Below are 17,868 nucleotides of genomic sequence, written 5' to 3'. Positions count from 1 at the left end.
GAAATAATGATTCTGACTTCCAGATGTGAAAATAAATGGTTGCAAATAATGGGAAATTTATGTTGGGGTGTGAGTAGAGTATAAGATATCTGATCTAATGTGTTTTAAAAACTTTTTCTTTTTTGACCAAAACTCAGAACACATTTTAAGCCGCTTATATTTTCCTCATTAGCTATGGATTACAGCCACCAAGCAAGGGGTGAAAGCTGGAACATTCTTTTGGTCTGTGTAAGTTACCTTTATTTTGTCAATGTTTATAAAATGACAGCTGTGATTCAATTTATAAAACATCAATTTAGTTTTTATTTTGTTTCAGTTAAATGTGAAAATATAGAATTTTTGAATATTTACTAATTCAAAATAACCTTCCAGGTGTTTTTTTTTTTTTTCCTGAGTTCCTCTCTCTGTGCCTCATCCTACCGTCTCTTTCTCCTCCAGCTCTCCTTTTTTCCATCCTGTCTCTCTCTCTCTCTTTTTTTTTTTTTTTTTTGAGACAGAGTCTTGCCCTGTTGCCCAGGCTGGAGTGCAGTGGCGTGATTTCGGCTCATTGCAACCTCGGCCTCCCAGGTTCAAACGGGTCTCCCCTCAGCCTCCTGAGTAACTGGAATTACAGGTGCCTGCTACCACTCCCAGCTAATTTTTTGTATCTTTAGTAGAGACAGGGTTTCACCATGTTGGCCAGGCTGATCTCAAACTCCTGACCTCATGATCCACCCGCCTCTGTCTCCCAAAGTGCTGGGATTACAGGCAAGAGCCACCGTGCCCGGCCCCATCCTCTCTTAACAGAATGTAAGTAAGATGGTCTCTCCTCCTTCTGGATGTCCTTTAGATTTTTCTATTCCTGTCTGTAGGTTTTTGGTAACTTGCCATCTAGGACATGCATATTTCTCTTAGACTGTTTATGGTGGTGGCTTTCCTTATCATTTTCTATAAATATATGAGAACATATTATATTTATTTTGGTTCACAACTTAAAAAAATCTAGATGATCTCAGGCCTCTGGGGAGCTGATGGAGTGGTCTAGAGATTGAAAGTTCCAGACAGGAGACTGAGGGGAAGCCTCTATTTTCACTTCATTTTCCCACTGAACTCCAGAATTTTTCTAATAAGAAAATGGGGTTCCTTCCCATCCCTAAAGAAGCGATGGGGGATTAAGGAGTTAATGTTCATAAGCCTTAAGATGAATCTTACCTAATAAAAGTATCAACATGTTGATGATTTTTAAGGTGCCTTAGTAAGAAAAGGAATCTGTTTCAACTTTCACGGGGATTTTGTTCCCACTGAGATGTTCTTTCCATCTTTATTTTTTTTTTTAAACCACCTAAAGCTGTTTCCATATTTGCCTCTATGCCTAACAAAAATCTGACTATTCTATAATAGCAGTGTGCTAAGGGCCATCACAGGCTCAAATTAATCCAGAATGATACTGTCTATATTCTCTAAAATCAGAAATAAAAGTAGCTTTTTCAGATTTGAAGGGCTAAACTGAAATCGGATTTGGTGATTTGAATCTAGCACAGAGCATCTCTTTAAAAGATTTCTTTCTTTTTTTTTTTTTTTTAAAGAGGTTTCTGAGTTGAAAAGTAAGTGTAGGTAGGTTAGAAATGATACTGCTTAATATAAACAGCATGTTGATTTACCAATGTTATCCTATGCCTGACATTTCTTTAACTCTTGACTGTCATAGATGCTTATAGAAGTAATTTCTTCTGCTCTGTAACATATTTGCCTGGCAGAATGGAGAGTAGCCAACAACATAATTAATACTGAGTCCCCACCTTTGCCCCCCTGAAACTGCTGCAAAGCCTGATTGAAAAGGCCCAGTGTTCTGGTTTTGAATGGCAATTTTCTCCACCCATTTGAAACCACTTATAAGAAGGTGGCTTTTGTATGCTCCAAAGATGTCTGTAGCTTTCATTTGCTTCTCAGACTATTATTTTATCTCTGTATCCTGAAAGTGACTTGGATTCATTTTTTTCCCTTTTTTTTTTTGAAGCATTTTACAACTTTAAAAAATAGGATCACACTTTCAGTTAGTTAAGAGAATATATATGTCAAGGAAATCTACACAGTGTATATTCTGAAAACTTAAAAAAATTTAGAACCTGATTCAAACCATAGACTTGGACTTTGAAGGCCATATTTTTAACATGGTTCTCTACTGCAACCTAGAATTAGTCTTGCTTTTTTAATGATAGTATTTCATTCCGAAATAATCTTCGGCTGATGCTCCATTCTTTTGTGCCAATTCATGTTCAAAGACAGTAATTCCCACTATGTATCATTGTTTATGTTGATTGTCATCCCAGCTTGGCTGCTTATTAGATTGATGACCTTGGACTAGTGATTTAATCTCTCAACAAATCCATGTCCTCATCTTCAAATAAAAGTTATAGTATCTTCGGCCGGGTGTGGTGGCTCACACCTATAATCCCAGCACTTTGGGAGGCTGAGGCAGGCAGATCACCTGAGGTTAGGAGTCGAGACCAGCCTGACCAACATGGAGAAACCTAGTCTCTCCTAAAAAAAAAAAAAAAAAAAAAAATTAGCCGGGCATTGGGGCGCATGTCTGTAATCCCAGCTACTCGGGAGGCTGAGGCAGGAGAATGGCTTGAACCTGGGAGGCAGAGGTTTTGGTGAGCTGAGATCATGCCATTGCACTCCAGCCTGGGCAACAAGAGTGAAACTCTGTCTCAAAAAAAATATATATGTATATTTTTATATATAGTATATATATTTATATATGCATATTATATATAGTATATATATTTATATATGTATATATGAATATACATATATATATATATAGTATCTTCATCATGGGATGTTGCAAAGATGCAATGAGCTAACATATTTAAAATGCTTATGCCAGGCATGGTGGCTCATGCCTGTAGTCTCAGCACTTTGGAAGGCTGAGGGAGGTGGATTGCTTGAGCACAGGGGTTTGAGAACAAGCTGGGGAACATGGCAAAACCCTGTCTCTACAAACTATACGATAATTAGCCAGGCATGGTGGCACATGCCTATAGTCCCAGCTACTTGGGAGGCTGAGGTGGGAGGATCACCCAGCCCGAGGAGGTTGAGGCTGCAGTGAGCTGAGATGGCACCACTGCATTCCAGCCTGGGCAACAGAGTGAGACCCTGTCTCAAAAATAAAACAGGCCAGGTGCGGTGGCTCACGCCTGTAATCCAAGTACTTTGGGAGGCCGAGGTGGGTAGATCACGAGGTCAGGAGATTGAGACTCTCCTGGCTGACACAGTGAAACCCCGTCTCTACTAAAAATACAAAAAATTAGCCGGTGGTGGTGGGTGCCTGTAGTCCCAGCTACTCAGGAGGCTGAGGCACGAGAATGGCGTGAACCCGGGATGTGGAGCTTGCAGTGAGCCGAGACCACACCACTGCACTCCAGCCTGGGGGACAGAGCGAGACTCCGTCTCAAAAAATAAAAAAATTAAAAATAAATAAATAAATAAAATAAAACAGCATAAAATGCTTATTAGGGTACTGGTACATAGAGAACAACTAATAAATGGTATTTGTTTTCTTATTCACATTCTGTCTTTCAACATTGACTAGACAAGGGCTATATGTGTCTTAAGGTAATTTGCTCCCCTTTACTGGTAAATACTTAATTTAGTCTTTTTTTTTTGACCATGTCTGATATACTTGGTCTCACAACAAATTCTCCATCAATCAGTGGTGGTGAAGACAGCAACATGTATCCTATTTCTTTTTTTGCTCTTTCTTGGTCAGATTTATTTGTGCTGTCTGTGTATTGTATTTGAATATTTGAAACACTATTGGCTAAGAGCCATGTCCTTTTGGTCTCTGAGGTTATTTCATAAAGATAACCTAGAACTCCTAGGAAACTTAGGGACAACCTTGCCCAACTCCTCATTTAAGAGATTAGAGGCCGGGTGTAGTGGCTTAGGCCTGTAATCCCAGCACTTTGGGAGACCGAAGCAGGTGGATCACTTGAGGTCCGGAGTTCAAAACCAGCGTGGCCAACATGGTGAAACCCTGTCTCTACTAAAAATATAACAATTAGACGGGCGTGGTGGCAGGCACCTTTAATCCCAGCTACTTGGAGGCTGAGGCAGGAGAATCACTTGAACCGGGGAGGGGGAGGTTGCAATGAGCCGAGATTGTGCCACTGCACTCTAACCTAGGCGAGAGAGCAAGACTCCATCTCAACAACAATAACAACAACAACAACAAAAGGAAAAAAAAGAGAGAGAGAGATTAGAACACTAAGGCCTAGAGAGGTTAAATGTTGCACCTAAGGTCAGAGGTAGAATGGCTACTCAGACCCCCAGCATCCTCATCTTTTTCTCTTAACGCAAACACAATCAGCCCCTGCCCAGAAAAGAATAATAGCTTGCTTATCTTTCTCCAAGCAAAATGGCGACTCCTCCATAATAGTGTTTTTGGTAGGAATATCTTTATTTATGTTTACACAAATGCCTTAAACCCAATATGCCCTTAACAAATATTTTGGACTATATCATCTCCGTGGACCTATAAATTCAGTATATAACAATAAAAGCTAACATTTTTCTAAACCCTTTCTATGTGCCCAACACTATTCTAAATGCTTTAGATGTATTCTCTTTTCAACTTCACAACAACTTTATGAGATAGGTACTACTATTATTGTCCTCGTTTTCCAGAGGTATCAAAAGTTTAGATAACTTGCCTAGTCTTATCACCAGCATTTGCTGGAGTCAGGATTCAAACCCAAGCACTCTGGCCTCATAGCTGGTGCTTTTAATTCCCTGCCTACCATTGTTCAAGTACCCCATCCAACGAGGGCATTCAGGGGTGAGCATTCTGAGCTTGACACAGATTCTGTTAGTTTGTATTTTTCCATTAGTATTAAAAGTGGATTCATTAGGGCCCCATTTCTGTGGCTTAACACCAATTACGTAAAATAAAGCAGGTTTTAGGCAGGTAGTGAAATAAGGTAAAATGAAAAGGCTCTGGTATTCACTCTTTTATTTTTTTTTTTTAACTTAGGAAAGAATTCAAAGTATGCAATTATTTTGCTTAGATACAAAGGATTTCTAAAGCTGAAGAATTAAATTCCTTAAGTGATTAACCTGGCTTTGCTCTGCCTATTTCTAATTCAATTACAGGATATAATGGACAGGGTCACATTTATCCAATAGCATTGGGATATGTTTAAATTTGGACTCATTTTATGGCACACATGATTTTCTGGTCTTGTGTGATAGTTCCAGAAAGAGAGGATGCCTGGGGAATGGCAAATCCCTGTAAGCTGGATGGTGATGGGGGGGGCAGAGAGACCACTTGATGAGAGCCCCTGCTTGAGGATTTATCGTTCTCCCAGCTCTCTCACTGCTCATGTCCACTGAGAGTGAAGGTTTAAATGGCTCACCAATGTTCCACAATAATTTTTCCTGACCACATTTAAACTTTGTGCTTTAGTTTGAATTCATCACGAACATGCCTCTAAAGCCTGGTCTTGGATGGGGGAGTGAAAACGCATTTTGAGTTCCCTGTTGGGAAAGAGTGGATGAATTTCCCCTGACTAAAGCTATCTCTCAGCCTGTGAGCATCTTAATGTAACTCAGCCTGGGATGCAGTACTGTCATGTTAGCTGCGAGCCCTTAGAGCCCTTAAAGCTAGTGCCAGACTTAGGGTAATTATATTTCAACAGAGGAAAGAAACTTAAACACAAAAGTCATTGTGGATGAAGATTATACCCTTTTTGTCAGTCTCTTAATTATATGTGCCTGTTCTTTTTTTTTTTTTTTTTTTTTTGAGACAGAATTTCCCTCTTGTTGCCCAGGCTGGAGTGCAATGGTGCAATATTGGCTCACTGCAGCCTCTGCCTCCCAGATTCAAGCGATTCTCTTGCCTCAGCCTCCCAAGTAGCTGGGATTACAGGCATGTGTCATCATGCCTGGTTAATTTTGTATTTTTAGTAGGATGGGGTTTTGCCATGTTGGTCAGGCAGGTCTTGAACTCCTGACCTCAGGTGATCTGCCTGCCTCGGCTTCCCAAAATGCTGGGATTACAGGCATGAGCCACTGCACCCAGCCTATTCTTGGTAGATTTTTATAAGGCTGCAAGAAAATGGCAAAAATACCTTCCCTAACCCATTATTTTATAGAGGAGGAACTTAAAGTTTCAGGTTAGATAATATTTCTAAAGTCATACCGTTATTTAGGGGGAGAATGATGACTAATTATGATCATTAATAAAAATATGTTTTTAAAGAACTTACTGTGTCTTAGGCACTGGACATGCCCTTTCCTTGTCTTGTTTCATTTCATCCTTACAACCAAGCTGTACAGTGTCCTTTGCTGTTAGCTTTATCTTACCGATGAGTAAACTGAGACCAAGAGGTCAAGAGAGGTCACACTGCCAACAAGAGGCGGATTGGGGATGTAAGTACTGACCCCTTTATGGCCACAGCTAAAGGCTCGACAGAATAAACGACAATGATTCTGAAACCAGGGTCCTTTCTGCTTGTACTGGAGTTTCTGATTAGCAAGACAGGTTCCTCATTTTGACTGTGAATCAGAGTTTCCAGTGTAGTCTTCTGTGGAAGAGGTTGAGCAACGTAATATGTTGCAAATGGAAATAGTAGTTTAAACGCTAATTCGAAAGAGGGCCTTTTACTACAAATGAAGTGAAAACAGATGGTGGTAAATAGAGAGCATTTGGCCTGGGTGCAAGAGCAAGCACTCATCAGGCTTGAGTTTGTGGAAATGAAACCTAACAACATGCTTTGCTTGCTTTTACCCTCCAGTGTCATCCCTCACGAGCGGAGAATATTAACCATATTGCAGTGGCTCACCCTGCCAGACAGTGAGAGGTATTTGTTTCTCTCTTTCTTCTTTCTTCAGTACATTTCCATCTTAACTTAGAATTGCATGAAACACTAGACTGTGGAATAGAAGCACAGCCAATGTTTGGAATTAAAAGTTTTGTGGTTCTTAGCCTTAAGTGTTACTTCCCTAAGAAGGATACAATAGACTTTGGTTATTGGGTCCATTTAATTACTGGATTACTGCAGCTATTAATTCTGTCCACTACAGCAGAGCTGAAGGGAGTTTCTGGCTTTGATAAATGAACCAGCAGCATCCCAAGGATTGCAGAAGTATCGAGAGAGACGCTTGTCTGTAATGGAGTTAGTTGTTCTTTCAGGCTTCGGATTGCACAGCCCATGTGAATTACCACCAGGCTCTGTTACCTTGAGGGTCAAGGACCCGAGTACATGTTCAAGTTTTCCTTTGTGACTTTTGAGTCCTGAAGGTGGTTCCAGGCAGTTACCACAGATGGGGTGGTGGTCATAGAAGCAATAGGAAAAAAAAAAAGTTTTCCATGCTAATATGAATAGTAGTTAAAGGATAAATTAAACTTGAGAACATTTTTTTAAAATGTGTTTTTAAAAAATATGTGATATTTTTTGTTACGTGTGGTTTAGGAGAGATTCTGAACCTTCCAATTTTCTTATAGGCCTTCGGTCTATGCCTTCTATTCTGAACAACCTGATTTCTCTGGACACAAATATGGCCCTTTCGGCCCTGAGGTTAGTGGTTTAGCATCTGCCTGAGAAGAACGTTTGGCCCTGGGCTACTTGACCTACTCACCTTATTTCAGGATTTGTATAAAGTCTGGACGGATGTTTGTATCTACAAAGTTTATGCAAAGTCAGATAACTACAGGACTAAAAATATTTTTTTGAAAATCTTAAAACTACCCGTTTCTCTTATAGGAGCTTCATTTCAGATTGCTTTGATATTTAAATAATAATATATCCTGAACTGGATGTTAACAGGAAATGGGGTATATTCTAGTCTTGTGGGCGTCAGTTGGGGTGAACAATCAGGAAGGGTTGGCATTTGCCTTCAATGGGATAGGCATGGAAAAAAATCTTGAGATGAAACCTACAATACAAAACATTGTAAATGAATTTCAGCACCCTTAAATGATTAGGCAATTTAGAGAGGGTAGATCAGCTCAGCGGCTCCAATAACCTTAGCAGATATAATCCAGTCAACCTGGCATAAGTTATGGTAATGGACCCTTTTGAATTTAATACATTTTGGCAGAGGTATATATACTGTGAAATTGTCACCACACTCAAGATATGAACATATGCATCATCCCCCAAAGTAACGTAAATTCTTGAGAGAAATATACCACTGAATGAATCTGCTTATTCAGAGCAGGGTGAGTTTTTAAAAATTTTTTTTTGAGATGGAGTATTGCTCTACCACCTAGGCTGGAGTGCAGTGGTGCGATCTTGACTCACTGCAACCTCTGCCTCCCAGGTTCAAGTGATTCTCCTGTCTCAGCCTCTCAAGTAACTGGGATTACAGGCGTGCACCACCATACCCGGCTAATTTTTGTATTTTCAGTAGAGCCAGGTTTTTGCCATGTAGGCCAGGCTGGTCTCGAACTCCTGACCTCAGGTGATCCACCTGCCTTGACCTCCCATAATAATATATAATAATAATGCTTGGCCTCATTATAAGCATGAGCCACCACAGCCAGCCGAGGGTGACATATTTTTATCAAAGACTCAGCCATCATCGTGGAAGGCAATCTGTAAGGTAGTATCCAGTATAATTTCAAATTCAGAAGGTGGGAAAGGAATGGCTGGAAACATTCCCATATTTCAGCATAGATAGTAAAAAATATGATGGAGTTTGCAAATCTAAACTTTTACGTATTTTTAAATATTTAAGTAGCCTAGTAACCCATAGCATACTGCTGACTATAATTACGTTCATTGTTTTCAGATGAATTAGAGATACAGGTAAACATATCTTGCTTTAAGTATTTTTGACAAATTGCAGCATGTAACCAAGGAGTCATAAGTGTTTCTGAATGCTTTGACATCAATACAGAGGTGATTTATTTAAGCACTAGTAACTAATAGCTACGTAAAACCATTCTTAGTTTGTCTTAAATCATTAAACTTATATAAGTCAGATGCTCTTTTTCTGTCCCTTTGAAGTTTAACCCGTCTTGTATGATTGTGAAACACAAATGATATAAAATGAGATAAACATCTGCATGCATGATGCCGGTAAGGAACACCGAAGGAAGAATGACTCTTTTATCTTTAGGATGACTTTCTTGGAGATTCACCTAAAGGGAACAAAAGGAACCACATTTTATCAAAATGTTCACAAAACAAAACAAAACACCTAAGCAGTTCCATGTTCCCTACTTAAAAGTTTGACATCTTGGGTAATAATATCCCCTCAAACAACCTGTGGGGTAAGCAAAACAGGGATTGTTATAGCCATTCTTTTAAAAGTAGGACTCTGGTACTTTCGCTTGACTGCTAAGTAGAGAATTTGAAGACAGCACCACAGAACTTTTGACTCCCAGACCACAATCCCTTCCAGGGAACCATTTAACCCTCCTTCAGTCCAGGAGATAAGCAAAGTGGTCAGTTAATAACTATGTTCAAATTATACAGAACATTTTATTTATGGCAAAAGTTGGCTTTTAATAATACAGGTGAGGTATAACTCAAACCTTAAAAGTTATATGGCTTGATGATAAATGTTCTTAATCAATAAGCATCTTTAGGTTTCTAATACGTGTAGTTCAGTTACAATTACAGGCATGAAAGTATATGTGTGTGTGAATTAAGAAACAAACACTTTTTTTGAAAGTACTGAGTAGGAATAAATGAAGCAGGATACAGGATGCTTTAATTTCCTATAATAATTTTTCTATGCCCAGGGTTGCTCATAAATATATAAACAGAGATTTTTCCTACAGTACCTTTGAATTAAGAGTTGAAAGTATTCATGTTATGTTTTTTTTCAGTATTACTACTTCTTGCAGCTAGGGTATTTTCATATGTCTACTGGGTAAACTCATCCATCCCTCATTCCAATTGGGTACCTTGGAGTGTATCTTCAGTAATGGTAATCTGATAACGTGGTCATTTTCTTCTCGTAAAGGAAAGGATATTTTCAGATTTCAATTATTTCTCATCTGGTTCTAGGAATCTTATTTTAACTGAAAGAAAAACAAAATTGTTCACACTTTTAAAACATGAAACCAAAACAAGTCAGCAAAAGTTCTCTTCTATTGTAAGCTAATTGATTTATATACCTGTGTATCCTATATGCCTACCTATATATCATTATTTACACTTATTATACATGAAAAGATCATAACATACTGGTTGAAAGATTATTTTAAAATCAGTAACATATCTTTTACATGTAAGAAAATAACATATTTGAAATTTCATTGAAATGATTTTCACTAGCAAAATGCTATATGCTACAATAAGATGAATTCAGTTGAAATTTGTGCTTTATTTGCTAAATATTTGAGTACACATTTTTTCAGGATGATTCTCAAAAGCTATTAAATGAGATGACCAAACATTGAGCTAATAGCTTCAAGAAATGGTGTATTGCTCCTGGTTTCAGAGTGTAATGGTGAATGTTAAAAAATATGCTTGCTTTTGATTATTGGCGCAATCTTTTTCTTTTTGACCTTCTATGCTTTTTCTGTGACCCTTTGTTCGGCTGCTCTTCCGGGCCTAGAGTCAGAGCTTTGGCTGGCTAGTCTCTACCTTCAGATGGCAAAGTATCCTGAAATGCAGGGAAATTTGCACCTGTACCTCCCATCCTCTTAATAACCTCAGGCTAAAATTTCTAAATTCAGGCTAAAGTATGGCTGGTCAGTGAAAACTTAGCTGTCATCTACCTCTAACATTTGAAGAAGGAAATACATGCAATATAATCACTGGATGAAAACCCAGTTTGACTAAACCCTACTCTTCTGCTCCTCTAACCTGCTGCAATCGGAAGGGCTCACCTTTGGAGTCTCTGGAATGTTGAGGTCTCTTGCAAATGGCATAGAGTTTGATGGGCCGACTTGAACGCTAGCAGAATGTATTCAGTGACCATGAAATGGAAAATCCTCTTTTACTTTTACTGCTTTTCTTATGGAGATTTGCCTAAAACTAGGAGCATTAAAAAACAAACAAACAAAACCAAAGTCTTTGGGGCTGTCTTTTGATCGCTCTAGCGGAGAGAGAGGATGAGACAGAAACAGAAGTGCCTTTGCCGTGGCTTGCCCTGGAAACAGTGAAATCGCATGGCAGATGTTCCCCTTCTTGGATACACTAACATTGTTCCTCCTCCTGCCCCTTCCTGCATCTGAATGGCTCTCAAGACAGTCCTCCCGAGAGAAGTCAGTGAGGTAGACAGCAAGGCTTGCTGCTTTAATTCACCTTTGCACCATCAGCAAATCAGGGGCCTGTTTTTCCTCCAGCATTTGGAAATCCCAAAAGGTTATCTTCAGTTTATGTGTCGACTTTACTGCTCTCTGGATTTTCAAAACAAAATCCATAGCATGCAACTCCCCTTAAAAGCAGGTTTCTGATAGCAAGAGCATAAGTAGACTCTTTCTTGGTCTGTATATACCAAGACGAAAAAGAGATGACTTTTTGATGACTTTTTAGATTTTACCTAATTTTAAAAGAGACTTTAACTTAGAATTCCTCTGTACTAAAAACCTCAGTTGTCAGTGAGTTCTCTCCTGCTGCAAATCCTGATTTGTGGGAGTACATTTATGATTAAGGAGGATTGCTTATTATTTATATTTCATTCCATCCTTGGTTTTAAAATTTTTCACTGGATCCTTGCCAATGAAGGTGACAGTTGCTTTGACATACTTGCTGGCGTGAACAGAAAGACACCTGTCAGATTCTGAATTGGAAACACCTACATGAACCTCATTGTCATCTTGAAATGACCAAGTGGCTAGTATTTGGCCTACTTTTAAGTTAGTTCTTTATAAATGGAGAGCTTTTCATAACCCAAAACTAGTCTCTCCCTAATGCAGGAGTTATGGAATACAGAGCTTGTCTAATGTCACCTTCACATACATCCACAAATAACAGCCAAAAGAAACCCACATGACTAGATTTTCTTGAATTGGATTCTTGTTCTCAGCGAAGAAGCTGTGACAGCAGCATCAACATCAATTTAGGAGGCTTCTCTCCATGGAGTTCCTCTAAGCATCCATCCCTCATTCCAATTTTTTCTCACTTAAGGAGACTTAGTTATTCTAACTGAGACTCTGCTGATCCCAGATGGGAAAGTGTAAGCTTTATATCTGACTCAGAGGGACAGACGACTTCTGAGTCCAGCCATCTCTATCCGCCAGTACAGGAGAGTAGTTATGGCTCACCTTTTACTCCGGCTAAGAGACCTAAGAGGAAAGTTGCCCCTAAGAGGAGACAGGAAAGACCAGTTGCTCCTCCAAAGAAAAGAAGAAGAAAAATACATAGGATGGATCCTTATGCTGCGGAAACTCGTCAGGACAAAGTAAGTTTATCTATTGTTCCAAAGCTTTGTGGCGGGCAGGTCTGAGTTGAAGGTTGCCTTCAGTGCCTTGGTTGGAAAATCGGCTGAACAAGTTTTAGAAAACTCTGGTGCGTTGACCTTGGCTTTGAGTCCAGAAGAATGTGGTACTTCAGAGGTTAACAGTGATGTGAAGACTGCCTGAACTCAACATGACAGAAAAAAAGAAGTCTTATCCTTTTTTTTTAAGAGTTAGTTGCCCTAAAACTAGTATTAACATTTAGGCTGGAGTGACTATTAAGATTGGTTTTGTTTGTGCTTATTCACAGAATCAGTCACATGGTTTGTGGCCCTGGTTCTTGAGAACAACCCTACAAGGTAAAAGGGAGTATTCTCAAAGACAATGTGGATTAGAACTCAATAGGAAGTTGGCTTAGATTAGGGGTCTGCACCTTCAGAGATCAGAAAAGATGTAGGTTGTAGAGAAGGAAATAGCTAAGACAGAAAGAAAGAGAAAATAGTGGGCGGATAGACTTTTATGTAATTTCCAAAAGTAATGTCTACTCTTCCCAGTATGTTCAGAAGAGCCTATCGGTTGTTGCTTTTACTAAAACCTTTGAGTACTTCTGAGGCTGTATCTTATTTGTGATCCTCTGAAATGATCCCTAAGAAGTAGGTTCTGGATTTTACCTGAGTCATTCTGCTGAGTAAAGGAAAATAAGTCACTGCCAAAGATCAAAACATGTTGTGCATTTGGTATTTCTTTATCTAGACAGAGATCTTCGAGGAGAGCATGATTTTCTTGGAAGCAAATACCACTTTGTTCCACACCTATTAGTCCCTTCTGATTATATTACATATCTCTTTCTGAAACTTTCAACTGTGACTTCCTCCTTGGGATAGGACTTGAAATACTGCCTCCTGTCATGAAGAATAAAACAAAAGTTTACACCTGATTTCCCTAATGAAATAATAGGAGGAAAGGTCTTGATTCATCTGAGAAGATGCTAGTGGAAGATGATATTATGTGTCTGAGTAAAAATGATATTCACATCCCTTCTGTTCTTATCTTAATCATCTTGGGTATATGTATGTGATTGTGAGCTAAGCTATAAAATTTCATCTAAATATACTTCCTGTATCTTTCTATTTTTGTCTGATGAAATGTTTCTTAAAAATCTTTCCATTGCACAGCTAAACATGAAAGGGGGACGGAGAGCCTCTAGTATGTGAGAACATTCATGCTGTTAGAAACTTCCATATGAAGTAAGAAAATGAGAGATGGATAATGTTTCTTAGGCTTTGGAAATGGTCTTCAGGAAAGAATTGGGTTTTCATATTTTGTTTAAAAGAAGAAACCTTCTAGAACAAACTCATGGTTCACTTCTGTTTAAGTTAGGACTCTTACAGATTCTTGTTTCACTCAAAATCAGCTTTAAAAGAACTAAAGTGAGAAGTAGTAACTTATTTCCTAGAGTAGGTTCTTCTGTTAAGAATCTATTGCTTTCAGATGCCAATAGTTAAATTACTTAGAACAAGATGGATTTCATTGTATTAGTGATATTCTAATTTATTATCCAGTGGAAGGTTATGATTTTAACCTCAGGACAGCTTTGCATTCACTTAGTGTCTATCTTCTTGCCATGGTTCAAAATCTAATGTGATTTCACTTAGGGAACTGTCCATCTGACTTTCTGTCATCAAAACTCTTGGATTTAAAGGATACTGTCACATTTTAGAAAGTCGATTTTATCTCTTACAGAATTTTCATTAACAATATTTTTGACATTTTTATATCAAAGAATCTTCAAAGGGATTGGATGAGGAGAGGTTTTAATTCTCTCAAAAGAATACAAATATAATGTGCTTAGACCAGATTTCCATTAAGAATGGCAGGTAAATCTCCCCAGACAAAGCTCTGCCTCTGGGCCGGAAGTTTTCTTTCCAAAATGTTCTAGGGGTAGAAGATCTATGAGAGACTGAAAGGGAAAGAAAGAAAACCCTGTGGGGACTAACTTGCTTCTTTTTCCCAGATGACAAATCCTCTGAGGGAAATTGACAAAATTGTGGGGCAATTAATGGATGGACTGAAACAACTAAAACTGCATCGGTGTGTCAATGTCATCTTTGTAGGAGACCATGGTAAAGCTTTGTTTTTTCTTTGCTAATAGGATAGATGGATAATGTTTCTGATCATATTGAGGAAAATAATCCTTGCCCTTAGAAGCCAAGATTCCATTCTTAACCTCCTTTCCCCTTTCTTTAAGATGGGGATAGAAATCAGGTCATGATTCAAAAGTATGAGATGACCTGAGAGATCCCTGGGTTCATTTTGATCAAAAGCTGGGACTTCTTATATATTTCTGTTATTTGCAGGAAAGACCTTTCTACAAAAATCTGTCTCTTATTAAAGCGATACAGACAGTTTCCTTGTGATATTAATAGCTTCTTCTGTGAATGTGACATATCAAGTGATAATCCCCATCCCTGCCAGCCACATCTCCAAAAGGAGCCCATGGAGTTTATATGGTTAAAAAATATATCCAAATATGATAAAGAAACAGAGATATAGGATTCTTGTCAGAGAAGTGGCATGTAAGTCAAATGATTTCCCTGAATCCACCGAGGGAAGTCAAGGTCCAAACCAGAAGGCCCTGCTGTGATTCAGATGACTGATAAAGAGAGGAAGAAGCATTATAGGAAGTAGTTCTTCTAAATCACTTTATAAAGTAGAAAAATTTATGACCAATTCTTTGAGGAGATCAAGAGCATCATAAACATTATGTGACTATAGAGCTGGGCGGGGTGTGGGGACTCAGAGACATGCAGACTCAGTTCTAGAGAGTGTCTCCTGTATTCCGGAACTATTAGATTGAAACAATAACGTTGGAATTTGGGGCTGCTCCTTTCTAGTGGAGTTTGGAAGATGAAAATTGGCTGACTCTTTGGCAGTTCTGTTAAGAATGGCAGGCAAATCTTCCTAGCTCTGGTCCTGAAGGTCTTTCTAGAATGTCCTAGAAGATCTGTGAGAAATTAGAAAAAAAAAAAAAAAGCTAAAGGGATTAACTTTCTCCTCTTGAGTGGGCTAGATGTAACCCTTTGCAAAGTCACACTCCATGCATTTGGCTTGGTGGAGAGCTACACACAGGTCAGAGAAGTTGGAGCATGCATCAAAGCTGATCCAATTTAAGTTGCCCAGAGGTGTCAAGAGCATTTGCTCACATGCTGGAGCCAGACGTCTTAGTAGAAGGGTCCCAATGAGTCATGTGCTGAGGCATCATAAAGGTCATGGGTAGGTTAAAACCTTGGCTTATCAGTGTGCAGGCTTCCAAGATGAGTAGATCCATTTGGTTTGGGACAACTACAGCACTTCTTTTTTTTTTTTTTTTTTTTTTTTTTTTTTGAGATGGAGTTTCACTCTCATCGCCCAAGGTAGAGTGCAATGGTACCATCTCGACTCACTGCAACCTCCACCTCCCGGGTTCAAGTGATTCTCCTGCCTCAGCCTCCTGAGTAGATGGTATTACAGGCACCTGCCACCAGGCCCAGCTAATTTTTGTATTTTTAGTAGAGATGGGGTTTTACCATGTTAGCCAGGCTGGTCTCGAACTCCTGGCCTCAGGTGATCTGCCCACCTTGGCCTCCCAAAGTGTACAGCACCTGTTTCTTAAAAGGTGTTATGGTTCAGTGTTTTAGCGCATGGTCTTTGGAGTCAGAATGAATTTTAGTGGAGTTCAAATTGCATTGTGTCACTTAACATCTACATGACACTGTACACCTTTTGTGGCCTCTCCAAGTCTCAGTTTCCTCATCTGTCAGGCGAGAACATTAACACCCCTCCACAAAGTTAGTCTGCAGAGTGAAGGCTGATGATGCTTAAGGAGCACTTAGCACAGGGCCTGATGGACTTCAAAAGTAAGAGAGATTGTTCACATTTGGGGTGGCATAAGGGACTGCCTAGAAATAAAGCAAATGGGAGAGGCTTTCAGCCCTCTATTAATATGTATTTGGGGACTTTCCCTTCCTGGGCGAACATTGTACTAAAACATAGCAGCTCTTCGTTGCTCTATTTTTCTTCCTAAGGGTTTAACCGTTAAAGTGCAAGATATATAATCTTTATGTTATGTGTTTTTTCTTGCTTTTCATTCCAATTCGTATTAAACAAGGGAAGGTTCTGGATCTGGGATCCCAGGAGGTGATTATTTGAATTTTACCAGATCTGGGGTACTCTGGGTTGTATTTCCTTATTTTAAAACCTCAGGGCATCCTTTATAGGATATGAATATATGAGTATTCTCCAACAGGATTATTTTCCCTGTTAGAGAATATTCATATGTTGAATTGTACTGAGCAATATATTAAAATGTTCCAGGTCATCTCATACATCTCAGTAAGGTCTCTGGTAGCCTCCACAGTCTATGATGCTAAGATTTGAGTTTACAACAATGTTTTAAATAAAAGCATTTTGATAAAGGAATTTTCCTTGATGGGGACACGCAACAAATCTTGGGGTGGAGGAGAAATATTTGTTGTTTTAAAAAATTCCCTACCTAGAACCTTCTTGTGCTTTAGTTGCTAGCTTTCAGTTCTGACTAATTACATTGTTTACAACTTGTTTTCAATGTTATTTTGTTTTTCAGTTTGGGTGGTCATTGGAACTGACATTTTTCTCTCTCATCTCTTGTTGCCAGTATTGTTTTGTCAGTAACATCCAAGGCCACCAGTGGAGACAGTGAGGACTGGTGATTATGTACTCAAGACAGGAGATATATTAGAGAGTTGGAAAATGCCATTTTGTAAGAGACACAGAACTGTATATTCCATTTATACCTCCCCCAACTGGAAAGAGTTTGAAGCAATCTAGGGTGTTTTTTTTTTGTTGTTGTTTTGTTTTTTACAGAATAGATCTTTTTCATACTCTGTAAATAGTTGTGTTTATTGTTGTTGTTGTTTAAATCATGGTGACTTCCTTTGTCTTGCTGTTCTGGCTGAATGACTTAAAATGTAATTGAGGTAATGCATTTTCACCCTTCTGTGCTTGCAAAATGACATGGCTAAGTAAAAGTCTAGAGAAAAGATTATACAGAGAAGCCTTAAAACATTTAAAGTCAAATACAAAAATCTCAAAAGTCAGGGCTCTTCCCACTAAGTTATTGAAAACTAACTGAAGAGATGCCTGATGTTATCTTTAGTGTCTATGTTAAGATTTTCATTTCAATATTGCCTGAAAATACTCTTTTTTTCTCCCTCCCCATAGGAATGGAAGATGTCACGTGTGATAGAACTGAGTTCTTGAGTAATTACTTAACTAATGTGGATGATATTACTTTAGTGCCTGGAACTCTGGGAAGAATTCGACCCAAATTTAGCAATAATGCTAAATGTAAGTTGATTCTTAAAACATTAAGTGGTTAGAGTGGTAATACAATGGAATAGGTAAGGGCTTGTTTTCTAAAGCTGAAATACTTAGGTAAAAATTCTGGCTCTGCTACCACTTAGCTGAGTGACCTTGAATAAGTCATTTAAACTCTAAGCCTCAGTTTT

General features: G+C 38.8%; 1 protein-coding gene across 8 annotated transcripts in view; it reads left to right on the top strand.

The window, feature by feature from the left end:
- Nucleotides 1-17,868, top strand: part of ENPP2 (ectonucleotide pyrophosphatase/phosphodiesterase 2) — a 118,763-nt gene that overhangs the window by 67,187 nt on the left and 33,708 nt on the right. For 5 of the 8 annotated variants that reach the window (XM_038000187.2, XM_073018329.1, XM_073018328.1 and 2 more), the window contains exons 9-14: nucleotides 173-228; nucleotides 6,780-6,845; nucleotides 7,490-7,562; nucleotides 12,193-12,348; nucleotides 14,358-14,466; nucleotides 17,582-17,707. In XM_038000187.2, coding sequence (XP_037856115.2) covers nucleotides 173-228; nucleotides 6,780-6,845; nucleotides 7,490-7,562; nucleotides 12,193-12,348; nucleotides 14,358-14,466; nucleotides 17,582-17,707 — 586 coding nt within the window. The remainder of the gene's footprint in view (nucleotides 1-172; nucleotides 229-6,779; nucleotides 6,846-7,489; nucleotides 7,563-12,192; nucleotides 12,349-14,357; nucleotides 14,467-17,581; nucleotides 17,708-17,868) is intronic. The other 3 variants (XM_038000189.2, XM_008001434.3, XM_008001433.3) reach the window with 1 other exon arrangement.

Source organism: Chlorocebus sabaeus, chromosome 8 (genome assembly GCF_047675955.1).
Source record: "Chlorocebus sabaeus isolate Y175 chromosome 8, mChlSab1.0.hap1, whole genome shotgun sequence".
Taxonomy (NCBI): Eukaryota; Metazoa; Chordata; class Mammalia; order Primates; family Cercopithecidae; genus Chlorocebus; species Chlorocebus sabaeus.
The sequence above is the reverse complement of the archived record's forward strand: the minus strand, read 5'-3'. Positions and strand labels throughout refer to the sequence as shown.